The following is a 23113-nucleotide window of genomic DNA, read 5'->3' as shown; positions in this document are numbered from 1 at the left end:
GGCTGCATGCTTGGCCTAGCCTTTATTTCTAAGTGGTTTTTGATTGTTGTAAGTCATTGTTTTCTCAGTGTTGCCTTCAGCATACTGCTCCCTGTGCTAGCTGCAAGCATAAAACAATGACACATGGAGAGAACATGACAGTGTCATGAGGGGTTTATTTTACAGCTATATATTCACATATATAGCATTCACAATATAGTCACACAATGGATATATCCAAAAACTACAAACCCCTTGTGTTGGAAAGGTGATCTTGCCCAGTCTTTTCCTCTCCATGATTATTGCCATATCCCTGGGAAAGTTTGAGGAAGGAGAACTTTAGGTAAAAGCTAGTCATAGTAATGCTTGGAGTAGTCATTTGTGAAGCTGTCAGAAGATCAGTGCTAAATCCCCAACCCTGCTGATTCCCAAGCACGCATCTTTGCACTCTCGGTCATCCTCACAGAGGAGAGGATGGTGCTCAGGGGCAGCAGGTTCTTCCTCTCTTCAGTGGAAACCACTGAAGGCTGTATCAGACTGTCAGGCTTACAGCTAGGCACTTCAATGCCAGAATATCCCATGAAGATCCACACAAGGGGTCTAAGCCCCTTGGCTGCTTTATAAAGTACAATCTTTCAGGCTACAACTCTATTTCAAAGTGTTTTATGTTGTGAAGTGTCACTGAGCTGTGTTAACCTGTCTTCTAACTCCTGTGCTGCCTCTTAGGATTTCATAGAGTCATCAGTGACACTTTTTCAGTCTGATGATGAAGATGGGAAAGCGTTAGACATCATCAATGAAGAAATCCCTGATTTGGAACAAGCTGGATTTGGCCCAGAGACAAGGTCGATTCTTGTGAAAAGTGGAGTGTAAGTCTACTGAAATATATGGATGGAAGTATGAAGTATTTTTTTGCACAGTTGGGTTTGGATACATCTTTTGACAAAATATATTTCACGTGATATGGGTAGTGAACATTTGGGGGAGAGTAATGTTTCCTTCAGTTTCCTTAGTACATGGAAGAAAGAAAAAAAATCTTAGTTTACTCTAAATCTCATGCCTGCACCTTGATCTGGATCTGGGCATTCTTGTTAGTAAAGGAAGCTTGTGATGTCCCTCCAGAGGTCACTAGTTAAGTAATACAGGAGCTTTGACAGTAATATGGAAGAGGGCTTTTGGTATGTTAAGAACTGGGATGCCTTTTGGGACAGGTGGAGCCTGTACAGGAAGAATGGGCTGTGCCTTATTTGTAATAAAGTCAGGCTGTTGGCACTGAAAATTAAAGTATTTTTAGAGAACGATTTAAACTAGAAGCAAGGGGTTAAACCAACAGATGTGGAAGAGTACCTGGTTCAAGTTGATACAGCCTACAGGGTGGGCTTGGCTAACTTTCGGTGTGCATATGTGAAGTCCAGGAGGAAAATAAGCAGCACAATTATAATAAATAATAAATTAAACTGCCTGCAATGTCTTGTTGACAAAGATACGCAGTATTAACTGATGGTGCAAGGCCAAAACTTACAAGTGCTAGAAGCCTAAAAATAGTATGAGGGAACTAGAATGCTTGGTGTGAAATGACAGCTCTAATACTACGGAGATCCAACTGGAAAAGTGGGAAGAAAGCCATGACTGGGGAGATGCTGAACAGGTAAACGTTCAGCTAATAGAGATTCAAAAACTTGTCAGTTAAGTGTCTTTCCTCTGGGCTTCTAAGCAAGGCGTCATCTCATGCTGGATCTATATTTGATAGAAATGCAGAGACCCAAAGTTGTGTGTTTGTCAAAGTAGTGTTTGCAAAGTAAAAGCAGAAAATCATGTTTGTGACAGTTTTGTGCCTCTTGCTGAGTTTGATGTTACACTGTCTGTCAGATGGACTTACCAAGAAAACTCCAAAGAAAATTGTTCTATTTCACTTGTTAGTATGTTCATCAAACTACACAGAAAAATGTGATGTTTTCAGGTTGGTGTTTTTTTTGTTATTCTACAGGTGGGTCGCATATCAGCAGAAATATTTCTGTGGAGAACAATATGTATTGGAGAAAGGAAAATATAAATGTTTCTTTGACTGGGGAGGATCTAGTAAAATCATCATGTCAATTCGACCAGTTAAGTTGGTGAGTTACCAGAACTTCTTAAGGGAAAAACGTAAATGAGACCATTGGAGATCAGAGCATACAATAATGTTACCACGTGAGGTATGCTGTTTAATCAATTTTCTGTTTACTTGGAAACAAGTTAAAGACCCATGTGGATGACGTACGATGAGTCTGTTAGGGATGGAGACTGAAATGGAAACTCTGGATCTTTCTATCTGTTAAGAGTATTGTCAGGGAAACTTAATAAGAACTACTTCCCTTTGGCAGACGGCATTCATGGAAAGAATAATCTGGTCTGGAAAGATTAATTTGCCTTAAAACATAGTAATTTATAATGCCTAATTGGTAATGGATATAAAAACACTCAAGAATTTATCTGGCCCAAATTGTTGTTGTGTAGCAGAGGTCTGGGGTTTTTTTCCCTGTTATTATGCTAAAGTATTTGTAATATGTATAGCAAATAAAGACAGGAAACAGTTTAAATCCATTGTTAAATCCAAGGTAGTGCAACTTGTCCAAATAGATTAGTGCCAGAACTGTCAAAACCCTAATGCAAAACAAAGACAGTCCTCAATAAGGAGTATATAATGAATGATACTACTGCACTGAAAATAAGAAAGGAACAAACATTTAACCTTATTTTGAACAGCACTTGTCGAAAGAGGTGTCACAGTCTTCTGTTGTTTTTAATTCTGTCTTTTTTTTTCCAAGAAATAGACTCAAAAATAAATACTGAGACATTTATATGGGCTCTAACCCGCATTATATGAACTGATTCATGCTGATGCAAGTTCTCTGTGTGGAAAGGGGCTGAACAGTCAGGCCAGGTAGTCGTGAGCCTACAAGCAGCTGGTGGCGGAGGATGGGGAAGAGAATTGTGCCAAGAGCATGGGAAGTGTATTTTTCTCTGCTCTTGAGTTCATAATTAACAAATTTCAGGAACATGACATGCCTTCTAGGAAATTTATTGTAATTAATATTATTTATTTATGTGCATATATATTTGTTATTGCAGGAACCACTTGGAACAAATGAGCCTCCACATTTGGTATGTTGACATTATAGAACAGTCTCTAGTACTAAACTAGTACTTTAATAATTAAATACAGGTAATGTTGAATGTCTTGCGTTGTTACCTCAGATGATATCTAAGTATTATCATCTCCATCTCCAGGAGACCGTTGATGGAGGAAACAAGTAAATGTCAAGTTTGCTAATATTCTACTCCTTATTCCGGATCATATCTTTCAGTATTCTGTCCTCAAAAATACAAGCAGTTCAGTAGGTTTTGAGTGACTTTGGGTCTCTAAAGCTATTTGTTTTCCTCTTCTTTCCTTCCTGCTTCTGGCAACTCGCTATCATGTGCATTCATCCTTCTCTTTGTGGCATGTATTCTTTCCATTATTTTGCATTATATCTGGTTTGTCACTGTCTTGCTCATGTATGAGGTGAAAAAGAAAGCACAAACTGCAGAAAATTGAACTCCACTCTTCAAACCTGCAGATCCATCAACAGGGCAAGTTGGATTTTTTAGCCTTGGATGCTGGTAGCTCTGCTTTTCATAGTCTCCTAGGCATGTATAGCCGCTCCTTTAGCAGCAGTCACCACTTGCTCCGTGCTTCCCTTTTCCTCACAGTAACAGATGACCTTAACTGTACAGGTCTATGATAAATCTCTTCTATAATAAATTGTATTTCCCTGAAAGTCATGTCTGACTTGGTGACACCTTACACAGAGAAAGCGGTCCCTATAATTCACTTTTAGTCTCAAGAACAAGTTAGTTCAAGGCTTTGCACTTCTTGTCATTATCTTACAAGGTTATGTTTCATTAATGTATCTTTGTGATATCTTTCAAAACCAAAAATCTTCTGTAAAGTGTTTGTCCTCATCACCAAGGATGGTCTGTGTCTCCTGCAACATTCTGTCCCAATAGGGCTCTTCTCCCTTCCTGCTGTAGTTGATTGATTTCTTTTTTCTGTCCTGGAGTGTGCTGCTAGCATGGGTGATGGTGTAAGTGGTTATATTGTACTCTTTATGACATGCTCTTAATTAAGCAGATTTGGAAAACTTTGTTTCAAGAAACATAACATTTTTTCAGACAAAAGAGACTTTGGAGCTCAATGATTGTGCTTCAGAAAACTGAAGTATTTTGTCATCTGGTCACAATTTTGCTCTTTCTTGCTTGGATGGGTATAATAGCCGTAAGCGCATGGGAAATACATACATTGTGTTGTAGGTCAACATTGCAGGTTGCCCACACCCTTGTTCTTCTCCAAGTATTCTAGTTCTACAATTTTATCATTAACCCAGGACTAGAGGAAATGTTTCCTGTCTGAAGACATAGTTTGTGTATTATTTTAGTCTTAAGCACTGATTTCCTGCCAGACCTATTCATGTGGCAGTTTGCGGCCAAATTCAAAGACTGGCAACTACATTCACAGTGAGGCCTTGGTAGATGATAACAGATACCAGTGGGATCCAAACAGTTGAAGATAATTTTCTCTCCATCTTCAAATCTTCTACTTTTTCAGACTCTCCCAAAAACTATTCATAGAGTCATGTAAATCCAGTTTCGCAGACCTTTAAGATCAATTCAAACCTTTGAAGTTTCAATGATTTATGCTTTACAGTCTTTTTATTTCCAGTGATATGTGAAAAAATCTCTGTGTGTATATATGCATAGTCACCTTTAATACTGACATGTACTACGTTGTGTTTTGCCTTTTGTCTTAATGCCATTTTTAAAAAATACTGTCCTGGCTTGTCACAGTCCTGGTTTTCATAGGATTCTGCCGTAAAGCTAGGAAAGGAAGAACAATATTTATATTGCTACAGTTCTTTTAGGACAGGAATATTTTGAATAAGTTTTTATTCGAAAATGTTTAAGCACTTAGGATGAGTAAAGGAAGGTCTTTTGGATAAATATGAAGACTTTCCATATTCAGAGTAAAATAAAAGTTTCCATGGATGCAACAGTCTCGTAGTTTGGAACTTCAAAGCATGGTGCATATGAGCTTGGCAAATCTTTAAGCTTTCTAATGTTTGACCCTTGTATAAGCAATATACTGGTTCGTTTTGAATGATTATACATTCTTCCATCTTAAATAAATGTATGTCTGAGCTAAGGGAGCTGTTTTTGCTGTCTACAAGAGAGTGTCGTCTTTTCAGGTCTGTTTTCAGTTGCGCATCAGAAATGGAAAAGCAGCTAAATTTTTTAAAATCTGTCAGTAACTCCCCTGACCTTTTCCTCCTGCCAGGCTCCCTGATAAACAAACTACATGTAATGTAAGAACGCCTGAAATCACCAACTCTAAAAAGCCATTCATTTTATTTATTGAAAAGAAAAGTTGGTTTTGCCCAGCAAGAACAAAGCCTCTTTCAATAGCAGCTGTCTTGTACAGCTGATTTAGGAAGCAAAGATAATTGCTGTGATAACTTGTATTTGTATTTTAACATGCTGTCCATTGACATTTTAGGAAGTGGAACTCATATAGTAATGTCAAATCCTGACAAAGTGGAGATAGCTGCAGTTTGAGACTAATTGCAGATATGCAACATTTTCACTGAGGAATCAGTACTTCACCCCAGCTTTTGTCAAATTAAGACCATCATTCATTATTAGATATATTCTGTATGAAAAGGAGTTACAGATCTTTTTTAAAAGCCTTGCATAGCATCTGGCATATGAAAGAAAGCGTGTGTATATATTTCCTTTATAAAGAGGTTTGAGATGAGTGGGTAGAAAATACTATGTAATTACGGCTTAAATAGATGCTTTGTGACATAGTAGTGCAATTATATTTACAGAAAAGTCAGTTGCACTTCATTCATTATATTGTAGCTGGTTTGTGTTCTCCAGTTTGCAGTTAGAGCATGCGAGGCCAGGTTAAGCTTTGCTTGTCCTTATTAACAGGAATTGTATTCATTTCTTTTAAAAACATAGACTGAGCTTTTCCATAAAATAATTTGCTGACACTTATGTATGGCCTTTTCACTCTGTACTGGCACAAGCATTTGGTTTCTTTTCTTTGGCAGTAATCTAGGCCAATTTGGGGCATAAAGGGAGAAATAGCTCTTGCAACTGCCATCAGGTTTTTCTTCTGTTGCAGAATATGAGCCATTCTCTTGATACCGTTAAATTTTTCATTCTTTTCTAGCCTCTCTCTCAGTCTTTAAAGTGAAACTCACCTCAGCTACACAGTGGTGGCCCAAGGGTACAGAATTCTAGGTGACTTTGCCTTAGATCATAGGCTGTATCATACTACTTTTTTCCTTTTTTTTTTCTTTTGCTGCAACACTTTCAACCTTACTGCTTTTGAAGGGTGAATTGATCACTGCTTACTGGTGGAGTATGGTTCAATGTGGCTTGAAGTTCTTCACCATGACATGTAAAAACAGCTTAGGTAACTTCAGAAGTTCATGGTGCATCTACCAGGCTGTACCAAGTTGCTCCAGAAATTCTCCTCCTAGTTCTTAAATGAGGAACTACCTGTGATCACTGTGGTCACAGAAGATTTCAAGGCACTTTGTCAACAATAACCCTGTATCTTTTGACCAACAATTCCTTGTCCTGTTTTGAGCGCTGGATCACTGAGCTGTAGCAAGAGTTAGCTGCAGTTTGGGAGTACTTTGGGTGGAAGATAACATCCCTCAGTCCTATCCTTCTCTTTTTCTCTGGGCCCTCTCCTGCTGCATTTGAACTTATGCTTGATACCACTGCCTCAGCATCGCTAGGAAGCATCCTGTACTGGGTCCAGAGACAACAAAACACTCGATCTTTCTAAAAACAAAGCAGCTTTAGAAATGTAAAAGATTCCTTAAATGAGAATTCTTTTTTTTTATTATATCTTTGTGAATTGCGTGGATACTTCTCTAAGACCACAGCTATTTCTGTTTACATTAATGATAATGAGTTCATTTTGCTTCTAGTCATTGGTTTTGTTTTGTTTTGTTCTTGTAGCTCAAAGCTTTCAGTAATACACATTTCCAAGGAGCATGTATAGATTTCACAGCAGAAGTTTCTGATTTTACATCATTCATACCATGTTCTTTTAAGGTTCTTCGGGGATGGTAAGTCTGTTGTTTTACATGCTACCATTTTAAGTAATATGACATTTTTTTAAAAGCTATGAATTCCAGACAGCTATAAGTGCATAACACACGCCTATCATAATCCATCATATCTTAAACCTTTTGTCTTGCAATGCATCTCAGTAATTGTTGTCCTGTCATTGGTTTGGGTAGTATCCATTTTGCATTCCCTGTGGGAAGCTTGCACAGTTACTGTGTGGTTTTTTGGTTTGTTTTTTTTTTTTGGACTCCAGTTACAATTTATTCCAGATTTTGAGAACTTGGTACAGTAGAAGTGTCTCATTCCACTCACATCGTTTGACTCTGGAACTGAGATTTCTGTACCACGTGATTTGATTTTGCTGCTTTGGTTAGTTTGCTGCACAGTCTTTCAAGTCACCTTTTAAGCTTAACAAGAACAAATTTTTTATTCCTTACTTCCTTAGCAAATATTAAATCTTGAAAAAAAACTTCCTGTTAATAAGCAGCTAGAGCAGCTAATCCTTTTTGCTACATTATTCTTGCAGTTGGCTCCTGTATTACCAAGGGGAAATCGCTGACAATCATTGTGTGCTGGAGGAAGGCCTCTACGTTGACCTCAGTTCCTGTGGCTGCCCGACTGCTACAATTAAATCCCTCAAGCCTATTCAATACGTAAGGACTTTACTGAAGAAAAATAACGTTTTGGAATTCTTTTCCTAGTCAGATGTCTGAAGCAAGTTGTTGCGTTAAACTCCCGCTCAGGGAGAAGAGTGAAGTTTGTTTTCTTGGCGTAGGGGATTTTATGGGTTGGAAACAAGCCAGACTGCATGCACGCGTGCACACACACTCTTGGGTGTTCTGGGCTCAAAGCTGCTGTCTTTTGTGTGAGTTGCATTGGTTGGTGTTTTTCTGACTGGTCTTTATCATACAGCTCAGCAAGCTTAATACACAGTGAGACATCGATTTTGTCGCACTGTCTAAGCATACGGGGCTTCTTGGCCTATAGCCAAGGTTCAATCTTAAAGCAAAGAGAATGCAGAAGACATGAAAATTGAAATTGCAAGGTAGCGTACACTTGCCATAATATTGTTTAATTTACTAAATATTTTACAGAAATATAAAAAAGGTTTTCACCTGCTGATGGCATCTCAAACCATGAGTGGTATTATATACCACACATGTGGCCTGTGGGCTGTATATGATACATCAGATTGTCCAGTCCAAAGCTCGTGTGGCCATCTTCTCTCTTGGTGACTTCTGAGATATAGGACAAGTACTTACTACACATGCACATGACTTTCAGGTCGTGTTGGTTGTACTACCCAAGCACACATCTTGCAGTTCAGTGACCTGTTGTAGCAGTAAGGTGAGAGATACAAGGACTTCTATGGCCAGGGGATTGGACAGGAATGCATTCTACTATCCAGTACAAGATAGATACAGCCTTTTGTACGTCCTGTTGTAATCCCACACACAGGACGGATGCCTCTGGAGTCTTACTGTCATGTCTGTGCCCTTGTCCTATATCTTGGTATGCTCCTGTGCAGGAGTATCAAAGATAAACTGGCTGTCAGTAAAAGAGAAGCAAGTGGCTGCTCTGCCCACTCCTCTCTAGCACTGACCAACTTCTCCAAAACTCTTCCTCCTTCCCTGATCACAGAACAGAAACTCACTCTGTAACCTGTGCCTTTCAGTGTAACTCTTATGAAACTAGACTTTAAAGATTACCCAATTCAGTTTTCTTCAAGTGTTAAAGTGCTTTTTTCTTGTTGTGAACAAATTTTTTTAAAAGCAAACATAAAAAGAGAAGCCAAACACCAGAAGCCATGGGCATGGTGGGAAGCATGTACAACTTGAGGCTGAGAGTCTTTTCAGTAGGTTACCTAGATGCAGTGACTTCAGTGGAGCTATAGCTTCCCACCTGCAGAGAGCCCCGGTTTTCACATTAAAGATCTCCTCTCACATTAGGCTTTTGGACTGTGCTTGCTAAATCAGCGTGATGTTTTGACTTGAAATGGTCGGTCTCATCCAAATCCCCCAGACTGTAATCTTGCAGGGAAGTGACTGTGCCATTTGGCATAGTAGGAAGCTACTGGCAGATGTTGATTACCGAGGGCCAAGCCTTGGGAGAAGTGCATTTGGCAGGCTGTGTGTGGGAAGCTCACTCGTGTCTTCCTGTACTTCGTAAGTGATCTGCTCCTCTTAGTTCAGTTCCTCCCTTGCAAATAGGAGCCCTTGTATTTCACAAAATTGAGGCACTAAACAGCAAAAATGCTGTTGACCCACACCTGTTTTACAAAGAGAAATGCCCTCATCGGCCCCTAACACATTGCGTATGCTGATCGCACAGGACAGTGCTCAGAGGCATTGTGTAGGACAGACGTGATGGTGAGCACGCAGCAGTGAGTTTAGTCAGTGGTCAGAAACAGCCGCAGTTAATTCTGTGCATTGTGTGCACTGCGCTGTTCCTGGAACAGAGCCCTTTTTAGTACAAGATATTTCAGTTACCTCATTCAACAGAGCAGCAAGCGTATTCCCAAGTGGAATTGTGGGATAGCTTTAATGAATCCAGTTTTGACATTGGGAACACCTTCTATTGTTCAGTTTTAAATACCAGCCCCATTTCAGACATAAGGTGTGTATCTCAGCAGCTCAGGTGTAAGAGGGAGAAGTTTAACCCCAACACCAAGCCCTGAATGGGCATTATGTCCTGCTCTCCTTTAAGTGAGATGTGTTTGCTGGAAGTGTAACTGTTGGAAGGACTCTCGCTCGGCAGGGGAGCCGTGTATTGCTCATGGTGTGAGGTTTCTGGATCCCAGATGTTGACTGCAGAAGTAGAAGCCCATGTGTCGCACTGGCAAAGGGGAGAAAAATAGGCTTTTAGAAGTACAAAGGATTGTAAGGCTAGCTCGTTACCAGCCTGTGAAATCAGTCCAAGTCCATTGACTGGTGTAGATGTGGTCCAGCTGTATACTTTAGAAGTAGATTGTTTCAGCCAGGCCTTTGGGATAGGAGAACAAATCTGCTGGAGGAATGAGGACATGGCATCTGGGTATTCCCTTTCTAATTTGCAAGATTGTAATTGGATAATTAACTATATGCTACCTCGACTGTACAGCTGAGTGAAATTCTGACTCTGGGCCTTTATGTGCAGGACGTATGTAAGAGTATAGATTCTTTGTGTGGGGCTAAGTCCAGAGCAGCTGTGAAACATGGCAGTTGGCACAGGCCACTGACACCTGTGGGGTGTGCAGCTTGGCTGAGCATCCACACCAAGTTTTGCATCTGACCCTGAATCAGAATGCCCTTTCTGTTCCTGTCTCTCTGGTAACTAAAAGGAACATCAGGCAATGTTGCTATTGCGTGCAGCAATACCTTCAGTGTAACTTTTCGAGTTTTCACTTAAAATCTGTAACAGACTTGAGGGGCTTTTTGGGTGTTGTCAGCTGCCACAGGATTTCTGGGCCCTTCGTTTTGGGAGGAGAATTTGAGGATTAAAGTTACATGTTTATAGTACTTCTTCATGACATGGATGTGCTTTTGTGACCTGACAGAACAACACTGTAAGGTGGTAGTGGGATTTTTGTGACTGAGTGAGGTAACAGTAATGCCTTAATCTATATGAAACAGCTGAGAACTTCTGCAAAGCCTTGACAGATTTTTTTTTTTTGTTAAATAGATCAACCAACTGAGGATAAGGAATGTATTTGAGGGAATAGTTTGTTCTTTGGAAAATGCAGCTTTGATGCGAACAAAATATTTGCAAATAAATACAGCAAACATTCTAAGTGAAAAAAAAAATAAGCTTTTTTTTTTTTTCTAAGGAAAGTAAGCTTTTGAGTTATTAGGTTGAAAATTGCCAGAAATATAATTTGCCTGAAAGCTTAATTACATAACAAAATGAAAAATCTCTTTCTAAATCACTGAGTTGGCCCAGTTAAAATAAAAAAAAGCCAAAATTTTCAGAGCAACACAAAATTCATTTGGATAAGAAAACAGGCTCAGATTAGTGATGGTCTGATTTCTTCCCTGTGGTGACAGCATTTTAGGTTGTGTAGCTTTTGTTATAACTTTTAGCTCTTGGAAGGACATTGCATGGGTTCTGTACTGAAAAGTGAAGTATGGAATGATACCTTCACCGCACCCACACTCCCCCTTTTCTCAAGAAATACAAATTAACGTGGTTCACTTGGGTTATTTCCCCATTTATTATGCACTGGCATTAACAGAGGAATTAAGCACATCTTTGTAACCAGTTTCCTCTACTGTTTGTTCAGGAAGTAGCAAAGCAAAAGTTAAGCAGGTTCATAAGGAGAGTGGGGAAGGTGTTGCCTTATTCCCGGGAACCTCTTTCACGTCTTGGCTTGTTTTCCGAGGTGTGTAATACTTGAACTAAACCTTTAGGAGATCCTACCTGTATTTTTTTCCCTGCTGTTCCATTTCACTCAGATTCAGACTGGACTGCTTTGTCCTGCTGAGAGTGTTTAGGAAAAGCTATAGGTTGATGAGAGAATACAAAGGAGGAACAAGGCATATCTGTACCTTCCATAATGAGAAAATAATGTCCTTTGTTTTGGGTATTCTGGGAAGAAAAATAGTGCTGCAATACCCATATATTAATCTGGATTGCATATTGAATAGTGATGTGTTATATGGCCTCTTCCCTTCTGAAAAGGGGAATGCTTCTGAAAGACCAAGGAGTCTTGTTCATGTACTACTTTATAAGTGGGGAAAGTATGCTTAAAAATATATCTCACAGGAAAGTAGTTCTTTAAATGAACAGGCAGCTACGCACTTTGGAAGCCCGCTTAACATTAGAAGGGTACGCATCTATTTAGTTCCAGTGTTCCTACCACTACTAATGTAACTGGCCTCTCATTGTCTCCTTTCATTTAAAAATCCCATAGCACTCTTCAAGAAAAGTTGGCTGGTGAAATCTGCTGGTATTGTAGTTAATAGTCATTCTGCAGGTGGGTAAAAGCATAGCGCGGGTTAAGGGTTGCTGCATTTGCTGCAGAGGTGCAGGTTTCCATCTCTGCATCAGCCAGGACTCACCTCTTGCATTGCCATGAATTCATGAAAAGGACAGCGTGGGCCACTCGCCTAGTGACAAGCGAGTGGGTGAATGAAGTCAGCTGAGCCATTTATAGGGCCATGGTTGCTTATTGGGGCATTTGTCCAATGTTGTTGCTTGAAGAGGTGGATCTTTTGGGATAGAAACCCTTGCAAGATGTTCTTACAACGGGGAGTTCAGCTCTAGTGCTGTCTTTTCTCAGGCATGTTGTTTTGTCAAACTCCCTGTATGACTTACATGAACAAGAGTAGAGTATCCAGGGTTATTGCAGTGAGCAATTAGTTTTCCTTCTGAAATGTTAACTTCAGCCCTGAAGTTAAACCGGTCTCATAGTTTCCAAAAACAAAAAGGAAATCTGGTTTGTAGGTTGTGCAACACGTTTGGGTTTGTGTTTTTTTTTTCTTGTGAGGCATTCCTTATTCTTGCTCTGATCGGTCACGATAGATCCTTTATTTCTATATGTATTATCTTTTCTAAGCTAAATATAGGTGTTAACTAATCTCCCCATCATTCCTGTGAGGCAAGTAATGAGATCAGATACAAAAATTAATCAGTATTTCCCAGGGCCAGGCAGTGAGTCATTTTGCGTAGCTGGGACCAGACCGTGGGTGTTACTGTTGTCCAGCGCCGTGCTCCTCTCCCTCAGCCAGGCATCCTTCCCACACTGAAGGGAGCAGCCAGGCGAGCACAGCTTCAGTAAGGACAGTTGTAAATGATGAGTTAGCCAAGAGTGAAGAGTAAAGATGTTTCCAAGGATGTTGCAATACAGCTGCGGAGGCCCCTGCAGTTAAGGCTCTGACGAATGCTGTTTGCGTAGCAGCGGGTCAGCAGGGACGCAGGGTGGGGAAATGTGCCAACCCTTGCCGTGACTGGGTTATTCGTGCTTTAGGCCGGCCCTGTGGATTTCTTTCTTTGGTTTTGTTTGGCTTTCCCATCAAAGTTGGCAAAATCTATGTTTGCAAAAAAAGGTGCGAGGTAAAATATGGTTTGGGGTGAGCCCTTCTCAGCATTATTTAATTAACTAAATTATTGACTATATTTATTAAATATTTAACTAACTAAATTATTAGTAATAATTTTCACAAAATTCATAATGAAAAACTATCTGTATGCTATCCATAGCTAAAACCATACTTGTTTTTATTATAAGCGTGTGTGCAAATTCACCTGTGCTCTTGGTTTTCAGTTGCAGCACCTTCTGGTTAGCTTCTCTGTGTCCATACACTGTTGCTTTTCAGTGGGTCAAGCACCTAAGCCTTGCTCTGCAAACAAAAGGCATGTGAAAGGAAGCTCATCTTGCACTGGTCTTTGTTCAGTATCAAACACTTCAGGTTTGCATTGCACTTTTTTTCTGAACTGATAAAGTATAAAATTCTGAATTGTGAAAAATTTGTGGTGCACAGCTTCCCTCTGTTAAAAAAAAGGTAGAAGTCACTGAGGGAAAAGTCTGAGCTGAGTTGAACTGTGCAAGAGATTTTTTTTTTTTTTTTCAGCCTCTGAAATAACACCATGGGTAAGAGAAAAAGCTGTCATTTTCATGGCATCAGGTGCTGTATTAGCCATAGACTACCACACCTGTTAAGTAAAGGGTATCACTGTATTTAACAGTTCACAAGGCTGATTATACCTTGAAATGCTATGTAAATATAGCCATCCTTAATCACCGGCCTCTTAAATACATTGAATCTCTGAAGTTTCTCCCTGGACATTGGCATTAGAAAACAGGACGAACAACCTCTTAAAACTTTATTGGTGCTGGCTTAAGCAAGGCAACTAGTTCCTTAAGGCACAAAGATCAGGTTAAGTAATTCTTTATTGCTTTGTCATTCTTGCCATTGGCAAGCTTTCCCCAAAGGATGGCATTTCAGGTATTTTCCTTGAAATAACTATGAAAGGAAGCTGACCTAGATGTGGCAATGACTTGCCAGTCCTGGGTAAACGTAGAGGTCTTTAGCTCAGCTTTCAAAATCAGGGACTGGGGTCCACCTACAGACATGCCACGGTCTGAGGTTGTCCCCTCTTGTATTGTCTGCCCCGTTGCCCTTCCTCTGGCTCTCACAGAGCCCTGTTCCTCCCTGGCCTGGCAGGATTAGGCCTTGGTGAAGAAAGCTGATCCTGTCAGTCTCATGCTTGTCTGTTGGTGATGACTCTCCACCTGAGAATGGGTGAAAGTGCACCTCAGCATTCTGCAGGGAAGGGTGGGAGCAAGACACCTCCATCATAAGTGTAACAGCATAGCCTCAAGACCTTGCTTTTTACTGTTGGTAGTTTCCATGGAGCTGTGAAAACAAAATCAGAGAAAAATGCCAGGCCAAGTCACTGCTGCCAGCTGTTGGTGTGAAACGGTATCTATAAAGTGAGTAATCAGCTCATTGCTCTATATATGGTTATGGAAATATGAGAGCTTCAGTGCTTCAGACAGCAGCATGTTTTCTTTTTTCTGTGCTTTGCGTCTCTGCCAAGATCAGTGGAGTCACCCTGGGGTCTCACCGGAAAGGTGGTATCAGACGTTGTGATCCGTGGTATGCGTGTCGTAGATGCAGTGCCTGCTGCGTGCTGACAGGCTGGGACTCCGAGCAACCGGACAGGTCTTCTTCAGGCCCATGGAGTTCAAACAGTCTCAACCACATGAAAGCTAGAGTCATTTTAATTGATTTCACCGCTTGGCTGTTCTGATTCTTGCTGTGCAAATGGATATGCTGGATCAGATGACTTGTCCACCTAGTACAGCATCCCTGTCTCTTAATGTATTGAATATTGCAACAGCAGGATAAATTTTAGGGTTTGGTAACAACGTCGAAAAACAAGGATGCCACATGGTGTTTCCCACGTTTACTAACGCACTTGTGAATATTTTCCCTGTTGGACCTGTTCTGGACATGGCTTCTGGTCTCCATTCAGGTGAAAGCCAGCACTAAGGGAGTAGGCTCTTGCAGACTGGAGTGTGATGATAGTGCCTTGCTGAGCAAAGCAACCTGAGAAATAGCTGCCTGCACTAGGTCTGTTGGTCTAGATTTGAAAGTAAGCCTTTAGACATACACTGTAAACTTGACGGCCCCAGCCAGCAGAAAGCAGGTGGGAAGAAATGACATTGCAAAATAAAAATGCTGTGGGTTTAAATCTCTTTCTGTTTTGTAACATTAGTTTTTTAGGAGGGCAGCGGGCTTTAAAAATCTGTCCAAGTAGATGATCCCAGGCTCTTCTTTAAAATGTCTCAGCAAGCTCCCTATCCATGCAGTGTTGCATGACTTGCATTGTCCCTGCACTGGTTGGCAGAGGAAAGCAATTTCTCTGAGGCAGAATCTGAACAGCCAGCTACATACCAAGTGCACTGAGTCTGTGCCAGTAAATTTGTAAGTCCTGAATCACCACTGAGCTCTTCAGAGACACTTCACTACAACACACATGCCTCTTCCAACGTAAAAGTTAAAATCTTTTAATTACTTAGTGCCTGTGTCAACTTTAATTCAAGATTTTGTTTCGTTCATTCCACCTGAGGCCATGTCTTCTGCTGCAAAAGAAATCTTACCATTGCCTGAGCTGGCTGTCTCAGCATAACATCTCCTAAGAACAAGGTGGCTTCCCTGGAGAGGCTGCTAATTGAAGCAGTTATTCAGACCTATTTCCTCTTCCTTTACCAGCTGCATCGAGATATAAATTACAAGTCCTTATGATTTTGGTTATGATATTTCCTTTATGGTTTAGGTTAAAAATGTTGAGTAATTGTACAAGTGTTCCTTGTGCTAAGGCACAGACTTTGTGTTTAAATCTGTTCCCTCTGCAAGATCAGCAGAAAAACACAGCCTTTACCACCTTTTCGTGCACAGTGATCTTTTTAATTGCTTTCATAGGCAATCTCTCAACTGTAGAAAAGGACATTAAGCGAAAAATGTTTCAGTGAGATTGAAGGGGTTAGTAATTATACCATTTCTTCAAGATTGTCAGAAGAAAAATAGGAATGACTGTTAAAAACATGGAGAACTTTTTAGTTCTGGCATTTCTAACCTTTTCCAGTTTGTAGATCCTAAGATTTTTCCAGTGAACCACTGCTAATTGAGGTCTATGGACAATAGACTTGTGATTGGCCTCCCTACGTTAGTTGCAATCTGCAGATCACCCTGAAAACTACTGCTGTAACCTGTTCCATCAATAAATAAATAAACTGGGTTTATGAAAAGGAATCAAGGCCCTGATGATACAAATCAGATCATAAAGAGATTTTTCAAATGCAAACAGAGGCCTCTGCATCTCGAAGCGACTCACTGTGTCTGGCCTGTGTCAGTGGGGCACAACACTCTGATGACAAAGGCGCTGATAAATCCAGTATGTTGCTGCTCTGTGTGCTTTGTTGGTGGATGTACCTTTTTTTCATTGCTGTTCCATTTGCTGAAGGAGCATGATCTAACCCAAACGCATGTGGAAATTAAACTGAAGTGGGCAAATGTGTGCATCATGCCTAACAGCTGAAGTTAGACTATTCCTAGTAAAACTTTGCTTTTTTTTTTTTTTTTCCCCCTTCCTCCCACCCCACCAGGTCTTTGCTGAGCCCTCCATAAGTCTGTTCGCTCTGGAATGCTGCAAGGGCAGAGAGCTGCACTTCAGTGAACCCATCAATTCTGTTTTGAATGAGGACCTTCATTTTTACACTCAGTCTGTATGGGTGAGAAGTGGATTGTAAGTATGGAAGTAATATTCTTGTCAGTTTTACATTATAGGAGTTAATACTGGGCATGCATTTTCTCCCAGCTACTGCCTTTTTTCCACAGGATGTGTTTCACATTCGAACTTTCATTTTGAGACGATATAAAATCCTAAAATATGGTCGAATGTTAGACTCACTTTTTGTATCAGGACCCAAAATGAACAAAAAATCTGGGCAGAGGGTGTATTTCCCCCTCTGACTAGTCGTTTTATTCCTATAGATTAACGAACAATAGAGACTGTTGTTCAATCCAGGAACCGAAAGTAAATAGGTTTTGATTGCTGACTTACAAGTAGAGTAAACTTGGACTGCCTTTATTAACTGACCGTAAAATACCGGTTATAAACTGCAGTGATTTAACTTAAACCACTGCAGTGGTTCAGTGAAGCCTGGCATGCTGATCAGCTGCCACAGAGGCAGCAACGTCCGAGAGCAGCTTGGGGCGGATGTGACAGCTGGAACAGTAGTTTGCTTCTGTTATTATAGTTTAACCCCACTCCATGAGAGTGAATACACACCCAGGGTCTTCTGTGAAAACCATTTTACATCTGCAGAAGTGACCTCCTAACCTCTTCCACATCTGCCCTTTTCACCTTTTGGAGACACTCCCAGGTATTCTGTCTCCGCCAGGTTTTCAGCCTCCGCATCCACAGCAGCAACAAATAACTTGCAGAGTCTCTTCCTGCAGCTGAGACTGACTGGAAACTGCTGTTCTTCTAATGCGACACACCTTTCCTGTGTTTATTTTTAACCTTTTCCCCACCTTTTTCACATAGAAAAGGCTGTAATTTTCTTTAGAGATCTTACGGCATGACACAAAACCATGCAAATTTTCAACTAATTGGGCAAGGAATTAGTATAGACTGTTCACAGCTTACGTTATATCTCTGTTGTGATTTTTACGATGAATTTTTCAAACACGTCTTGTCTGTTACCACCAAGAAGTCAAAACCCTTCTACGGATATCTGTGATAACGCTGCTGAGCACTCCTCTGATTCTTTGAGGTTGGTACAAAGGCTAAGCCTAACCTAGCTAATGTTCCAGAGCACCACGGGCTGTTTTCTTTCAGGGATTTCACACAAGCGTTTTCTTGGAAGGTTGGTTAGGGATTGCACCTCCCTTTCTTTAAGAGCAGTCAGTGGCAACTAGCTTTAGCTGTGGGCCCGTAGTGCATATAAGCTGCCCCACAGAGCTTTGCCAGTTCGCTATGAATTCTAGTCCCTAACATCTGTGCTGCTTCCATCCTGAGCCCTTGATGAAAATATACAGAGTGAGCAATCGTCTGCTGCTCTTGTCTTGAGGTGCCCCAGGTGGGCGTGCAAGCAGCTGCCCTTTGAGGCTGAGAACAGCATACACACATTCTCCGTGATCTCTGCTAGCTTGGAGGAGGAAAGGCCACCTTTGGGAGGAACACCTGACTGACTTCTGGTGAGAGTGGTAAATCTTCACACCTCTGTGGAAGTGTTACTGTCAAAAGTGTGTCCTGTGGGGGAACATCTCTATGAGCTTTCTCTGCCCTCTCATCGGGGGTGTGGAACTGGAAATCAAATCGCTTTGCCCACGCAGTTGGCTCTAAAGGAAGGGTGATGGCTTTGGGACCACACAGTAGAAAAGTGCGAGAGCGTGAGTGCAACAGTCCAGCCCCTTCTCCATCTTCCTGTTCATTTCTGAGTACCCAAGCCAGGTTAGCTGGTTCCCTGGCTCTGGGAAGGGTCGGGGCAGCATGGCTGGGCTTTCTCTGAGCTCCTTGTGATGCTCCCTAGGAAACAGACCTCCGCAGCCTGTCCCCATCCCACGCTGCAGAGGTAACCTAAAGGTTGGGGCTGGCAGGTGATCGTGGGAAGTCTGTGGAATGTCCTGGAGGGTTTGTTTGCCTTATCTGTGATCAAGAGTTCAGGAAGGCGGATTTAGATGTGTTTTGGCTCCTTGCCCCAAAGCCTGCTGTCAGCTTTAGACAAACAACAAAGTTTTATGTAAATATACAGACAGCATCTTGCTGCCAGGCTTAGGTACAAGGATCCGTGAGAAATGGCACGAGCCTGCACTGTGGCTTGCAAAGGGGACTGGGGTACTCCAGGGTGTGGGAAAGATGGCACAGCGGAGGCTGCTGGTCGTCGTGAGAGCCCAGGTGGGTTTTGTGTCGCTGAATGCCAGAAGCCCAACCTGGCTTCGCATGGTTATTACAGTAAATATGAATACATATAAAGTACATATAAATGTGTGCTTTGAAACTGCATTTCAAATGAGACCGTTCAATGCTCCGAGAACGTTAACAGTGAATTCTCAGTGTCTTGACAGAAAGCATCGCGAGAAAAAAGTCAGGAATGTGTTAGAAGTGTGAGGAAGCCGCAGTGGTGGTCAGGCTGCTCTGAGTACCTGTCAGGCAGACGGTGTGCAGCTTGATTTGTAGAAACAGTGATGCAGGCTCACTAGGAGGCAGTTCGTGGTTGGCACATTTTAGCCTCCATGGAGTCCTGAGCAAGGCTGGCTGTCAGTTCCTCCAAATTACATGCAGTGGGGAAAAGCAAATTACAGGTGCTATGAGCACTGCTCCTGGATGTTTTCTGACCGACTTAAGAGTGCAGCCATCCCTCGTGTTCTTGGCAGCTGACCTGTAGGACAGGTAAGGTGGGGAAACCAGTATTTGTTTTGTGCTCAGATGAGTTAATGAGTCAAGCCTTTAGAATTCACTGTCTGCACAACAATGTCCTGTTGATAGAAACAAAACCCATCTGTGATCCTCAGGCTGCCTTTGTAAGCAGCAAGGCAGTGTTTACTGAGCAGATGCCGAGATAACGAGGGATCTGTGTGTGTGGGTGCTTTAATTCTGTGTTAAGGGATTCAGCTGTGTCCAAGGCTCAGATAGATTCACTACAGGAAGGTCTGTTACAGCAATGTGTAGATTTGGAGTAAATATTTCATATGTGTTTTCAGACAAGTGGAATAGCTATAAAAAGCTTTAACTGTAACAAAAGAAAACATTGGTCAAGATCCTCTCAGAATTAACATGTACAACCAGGCAAAGCTGCAAGTAGTGCCGTCTGGTGTGTGGCTTCCTGGTTTCCGAATGCATGCCCACTGGAACCTGCAGCATTCCCATCTGAGTTTGCGCAGAGGTTCTCATATTTGTGGGGAAAAACTGGCAGTTGGGGGGAGTGGAGTTTACAAGTTTCAGACAGACAAACTGAAAACGGGTCAATTTGGGCAGAACACAGTTACACCACTGAAATGGATGGCATTTTGCAGCACAGTAATAGAGGTTTGATGTTGGCACTACTATGGAGAGGTTTGGGGGCTTTCGAAAGCCCAGTCCTGCACGCAGGCCTGTAGTTTAGTTTTGCTATGGTTAACGTGTGGTCTGTCGTGTTCTGTTTTCTGTATCCAGGTGGATTGCATATGAAGGATGTAATTTTTTAGGAAAGCAGATTCTGCTGGAGCCCAGTGAGATTTCAAACTGGAATGAACACAGTGGCTGGAAAGTGATCAGCTCCCTTCGTCCTGTGAAGCAGGTACTCTAAGAGTGTATGAGGACAATTGTTTTTGGACAGGGATTAGTGCACAAGTATCTGCTCTACTACGAAGTATAACGCTGTGATTGTGCTCGTTAAATCAGGCCAAATGATGACAGGCAGAAGGACCTACTGGAAGATCACTGAAGCAGAGAATTCCTCCAGTGGCAGTTACTGAGATCTATATTAGGCTCCTAAAGGGAAATAATTCCTGGTTTCTTGGAGCCAAGTTTTGTTTTTCTGAAAGGCTCATTAGCATGTTCTGTAGATGCTCTATTTTTACATTTTTGCCATAGAACAATAGTAATGAGAAATCCAATTCTGCATTGCCTTGTTTCATAATTAACATAAATGGAAGCAAGAGCAAATGTTATTGTGCTGTGGCCTGGATTTCCAAAAGAAGCAAAGTTTATGCAGTCCCGCCAGGTTTTCCCTCTCTGCCTCCCCCCACGTACTGCCAGTTTCAATCTCATTCAAAGATTCAGGTCTCAAAACCACAAAGTTCTTAGGAGCTTTGTGAAAGTCAGATAGAGAAGCAAGACTGAGATAAATGCCCCTCATTCAAGGAAATGAATTCTGCTTCTCTGCCTTTCCAGGATGCGTCAGGTAATCAGTGACACACACGAGCTCCAAACCAGTCAAAGCACGTGTTGCTGGGTGCGTGGCCGTGCAGCTGTGGGAGGGCAGCGTCGGGCAGAGAGGAGCAGGGCAGGGGAGCGTAGCAGGGAACGTGAGCGGTAACTTCACTGGGGAAGAGTTTTTGTTAGCTCTGCTTCTCGCAGAACAACTTGGTTCCACTGAGTGATAAATGCTGCCTTATTTTTAAACACTAGATTCAACTGGGGAAATGTTGCAGTGAACAGAAATAATCATCTCTAACATTAGTTATGCATTATCTGCTCTCCCCCCTCCTTCTCCCTGGAAAAGTAAAGGATTTCCCCCCTGTACACCAATAATTTGTTAGTCTAAGAAGCTGACAGCTCCCTGGAATTCTTTGGAAGTAGTATCTACCGAAAGATCCCATTTTGGTTCTGTTTTTGCAAATAATAATGAAAATTATTTGTGCTGATCTTAAAAACAGAGTTCTCTCTTCAGCCAGCAATCTGCAGAGCTTTTGTATTTGGTAGCGTCGTTTTTTACACTGCAAGAGTGAGTAGTGGTGTAAGGCCTGCTTCAGCTACTTTGTTGGGACTTTGGCATCTGGTGTTTGTGTGATTGTGTTCTTGGTTTGGTTTTGTTTTAAATCCTGCAAACTGAGGGCTTCCTTGAGTTTGTGCCGTCAGCTACCAGTGCTTGACACTCCTGTGGGCATATGGTCGTATTTTTTGGAGACTGGAGTAGTACTACAAACCTGCACCACTTTGTTTCTTCCTTCTGTCTCCATTACAAATTACAAAAATAGTCAAGAGGCAAGAAGCAGCAAAACATTTGAAACTTACAGAAAATGAGACACGAAAATTTTGCTCAGCGACTTCATAACACGATCCCTTCCTTGTAAAGAGTAACTATACAGTGTGCTAGTACACGTTAATTTATGGATGCTTAGTGGGAGAAAGGCTTTATTGTCTCTACCTTAGGGTTTGCTCTAATATGAAAAAGAGGAGGTTCAAAGCTCCCAGCAGAAAAAACTATGCTGGAGTTGGGGTTCCAGCAAAGCTGTCCTTTATAACTCACTGCTCTTTATTTGTGCTGGTCGGTGAGTAACAGAGCGAAAGCTCAAACCCTGTAGTAGCTGTGCAAAATCTCGCTCTTTTTTTGAGTAAACTGAGTAAACAGGAATGCCAAGTCAGCATCCTGTTTTCCGTGTATGTTCAAGAGCAAAGGTGTAACTCTGCCATATATTCCAGTTAATGGGGGTTGAAGTTGCTGGATACATGACTTGGTAAGTTTTGCGTCCTGAGAACGAATAAAAAGCTTGTGGAGTACAGCCCATTTACTGGCCTTGGAATGAGTGAAATGTGCTGAACTAGAGATACTTGCGTATCACAGGAATTAGTTCTATAGACAAATACGTTTTTTTAAAAAAACTATTTGCCATTGCTGCATACAGCTGTCTGTCTGTATGTGAAAAACACTTACTGCTGCTTTACGTGCACATCTGTTTCCAACAAAAAATTACTGAGCATCCTTGCCTGAAACTGGAAACAGAACATACGCTTTAGAAAACTGATGTAAGATGGAGGGGAGGCATTCTCACATGGAGTTTCTTAATCTCTGTGTTGTAACTATCTGCCTTCACACTATTGCAGCCAGCAGTGTACCTCAGAGTGAAGAACCGAGCCCAAGGTAAATATTTGACAGTCGCTGGAAGCCTTGCAGATGTAAGAGCAACATCGGTGTGCGCGTCCCCATACAATGGCAAGAATACCCAGATCTGGCACTACTGTCGTGGGGTCTTCAAATCCAAGGTGAGTGTCCAGGTGCTGGAAGTGGGAGGGCTGCATCACCTGCTGTCCCTCCACCTTCGCTTCTGGCTGTTACTGTGGGCCAGCATTAACACCGGGATAGCTCTTGGCCTCTCCCACGCATCTTAAACCAAAACTCTTATAACCTACATCCTCCTACTATGTGTAGGCAGATTTGATCTGTCTGCATTGGCAAGCTGGACTGCTTTGCACATCTGTCTAAATGGGACTGATGTTCCTGGAAGTAGAAAGCTGGTTTTGTTTTAAAGTCGCAAGTTTAACTTTATTATCTCTA

At 41.7% G+C, this 23113-nt stretch overlaps 1 protein-coding gene across 3 annotated transcripts in view; it reads left to right on the top strand.

Moving 5' to 3' along the window:
• The window catches only part of CRYBG3 (crystallin beta-gamma domain containing 3), a 95300-nt gene that overhangs the window by 68218 nt on the left and 3969 nt on the right, over positions 1-23113 (top strand). For 2 of the 3 annotated variants that reach the window (XM_075434794.1, XM_075434800.1), the window contains 8 exons: positions 706-848; positions 1967-2093; positions 3091-3123; positions 7036-7145; positions 7673-7799; positions 16736-16875; positions 20290-20413; positions 22663-22821. In XM_075434794.1, the coding sequence (XP_075290909.1) occupies positions 706-848; positions 1967-2093; positions 3091-3123; positions 7036-7145; positions 7673-7799; positions 16736-16875; positions 20290-20413; positions 22663-22821 (963 nt within the window). Of the gene's footprint in view, positions 1-705; positions 849-1966; positions 2094-3090; positions 3124-7035; positions 7146-7672; positions 7800-16735; positions 16876-20289; positions 20414-22662; positions 22822-23113 lie in introns of those variants that run through there. The other variant, XM_075434808.1, reaches the window with a different exon arrangement.

The sequence above is a fragment of the Opisthocomus hoazin genome, chromosome 1 (genome assembly GCF_030867145.1).
Source record: "Opisthocomus hoazin isolate bOpiHoa1 chromosome 1, bOpiHoa1.hap1, whole genome shotgun sequence".
Taxonomy (NCBI): domain Eukaryota; kingdom Metazoa; phylum Chordata; class Aves; order Opisthocomiformes; family Opisthocomidae; genus Opisthocomus; species Opisthocomus hoazin.
This window is presented reverse-complemented; position numbering and strand designations above follow the sequence as displayed.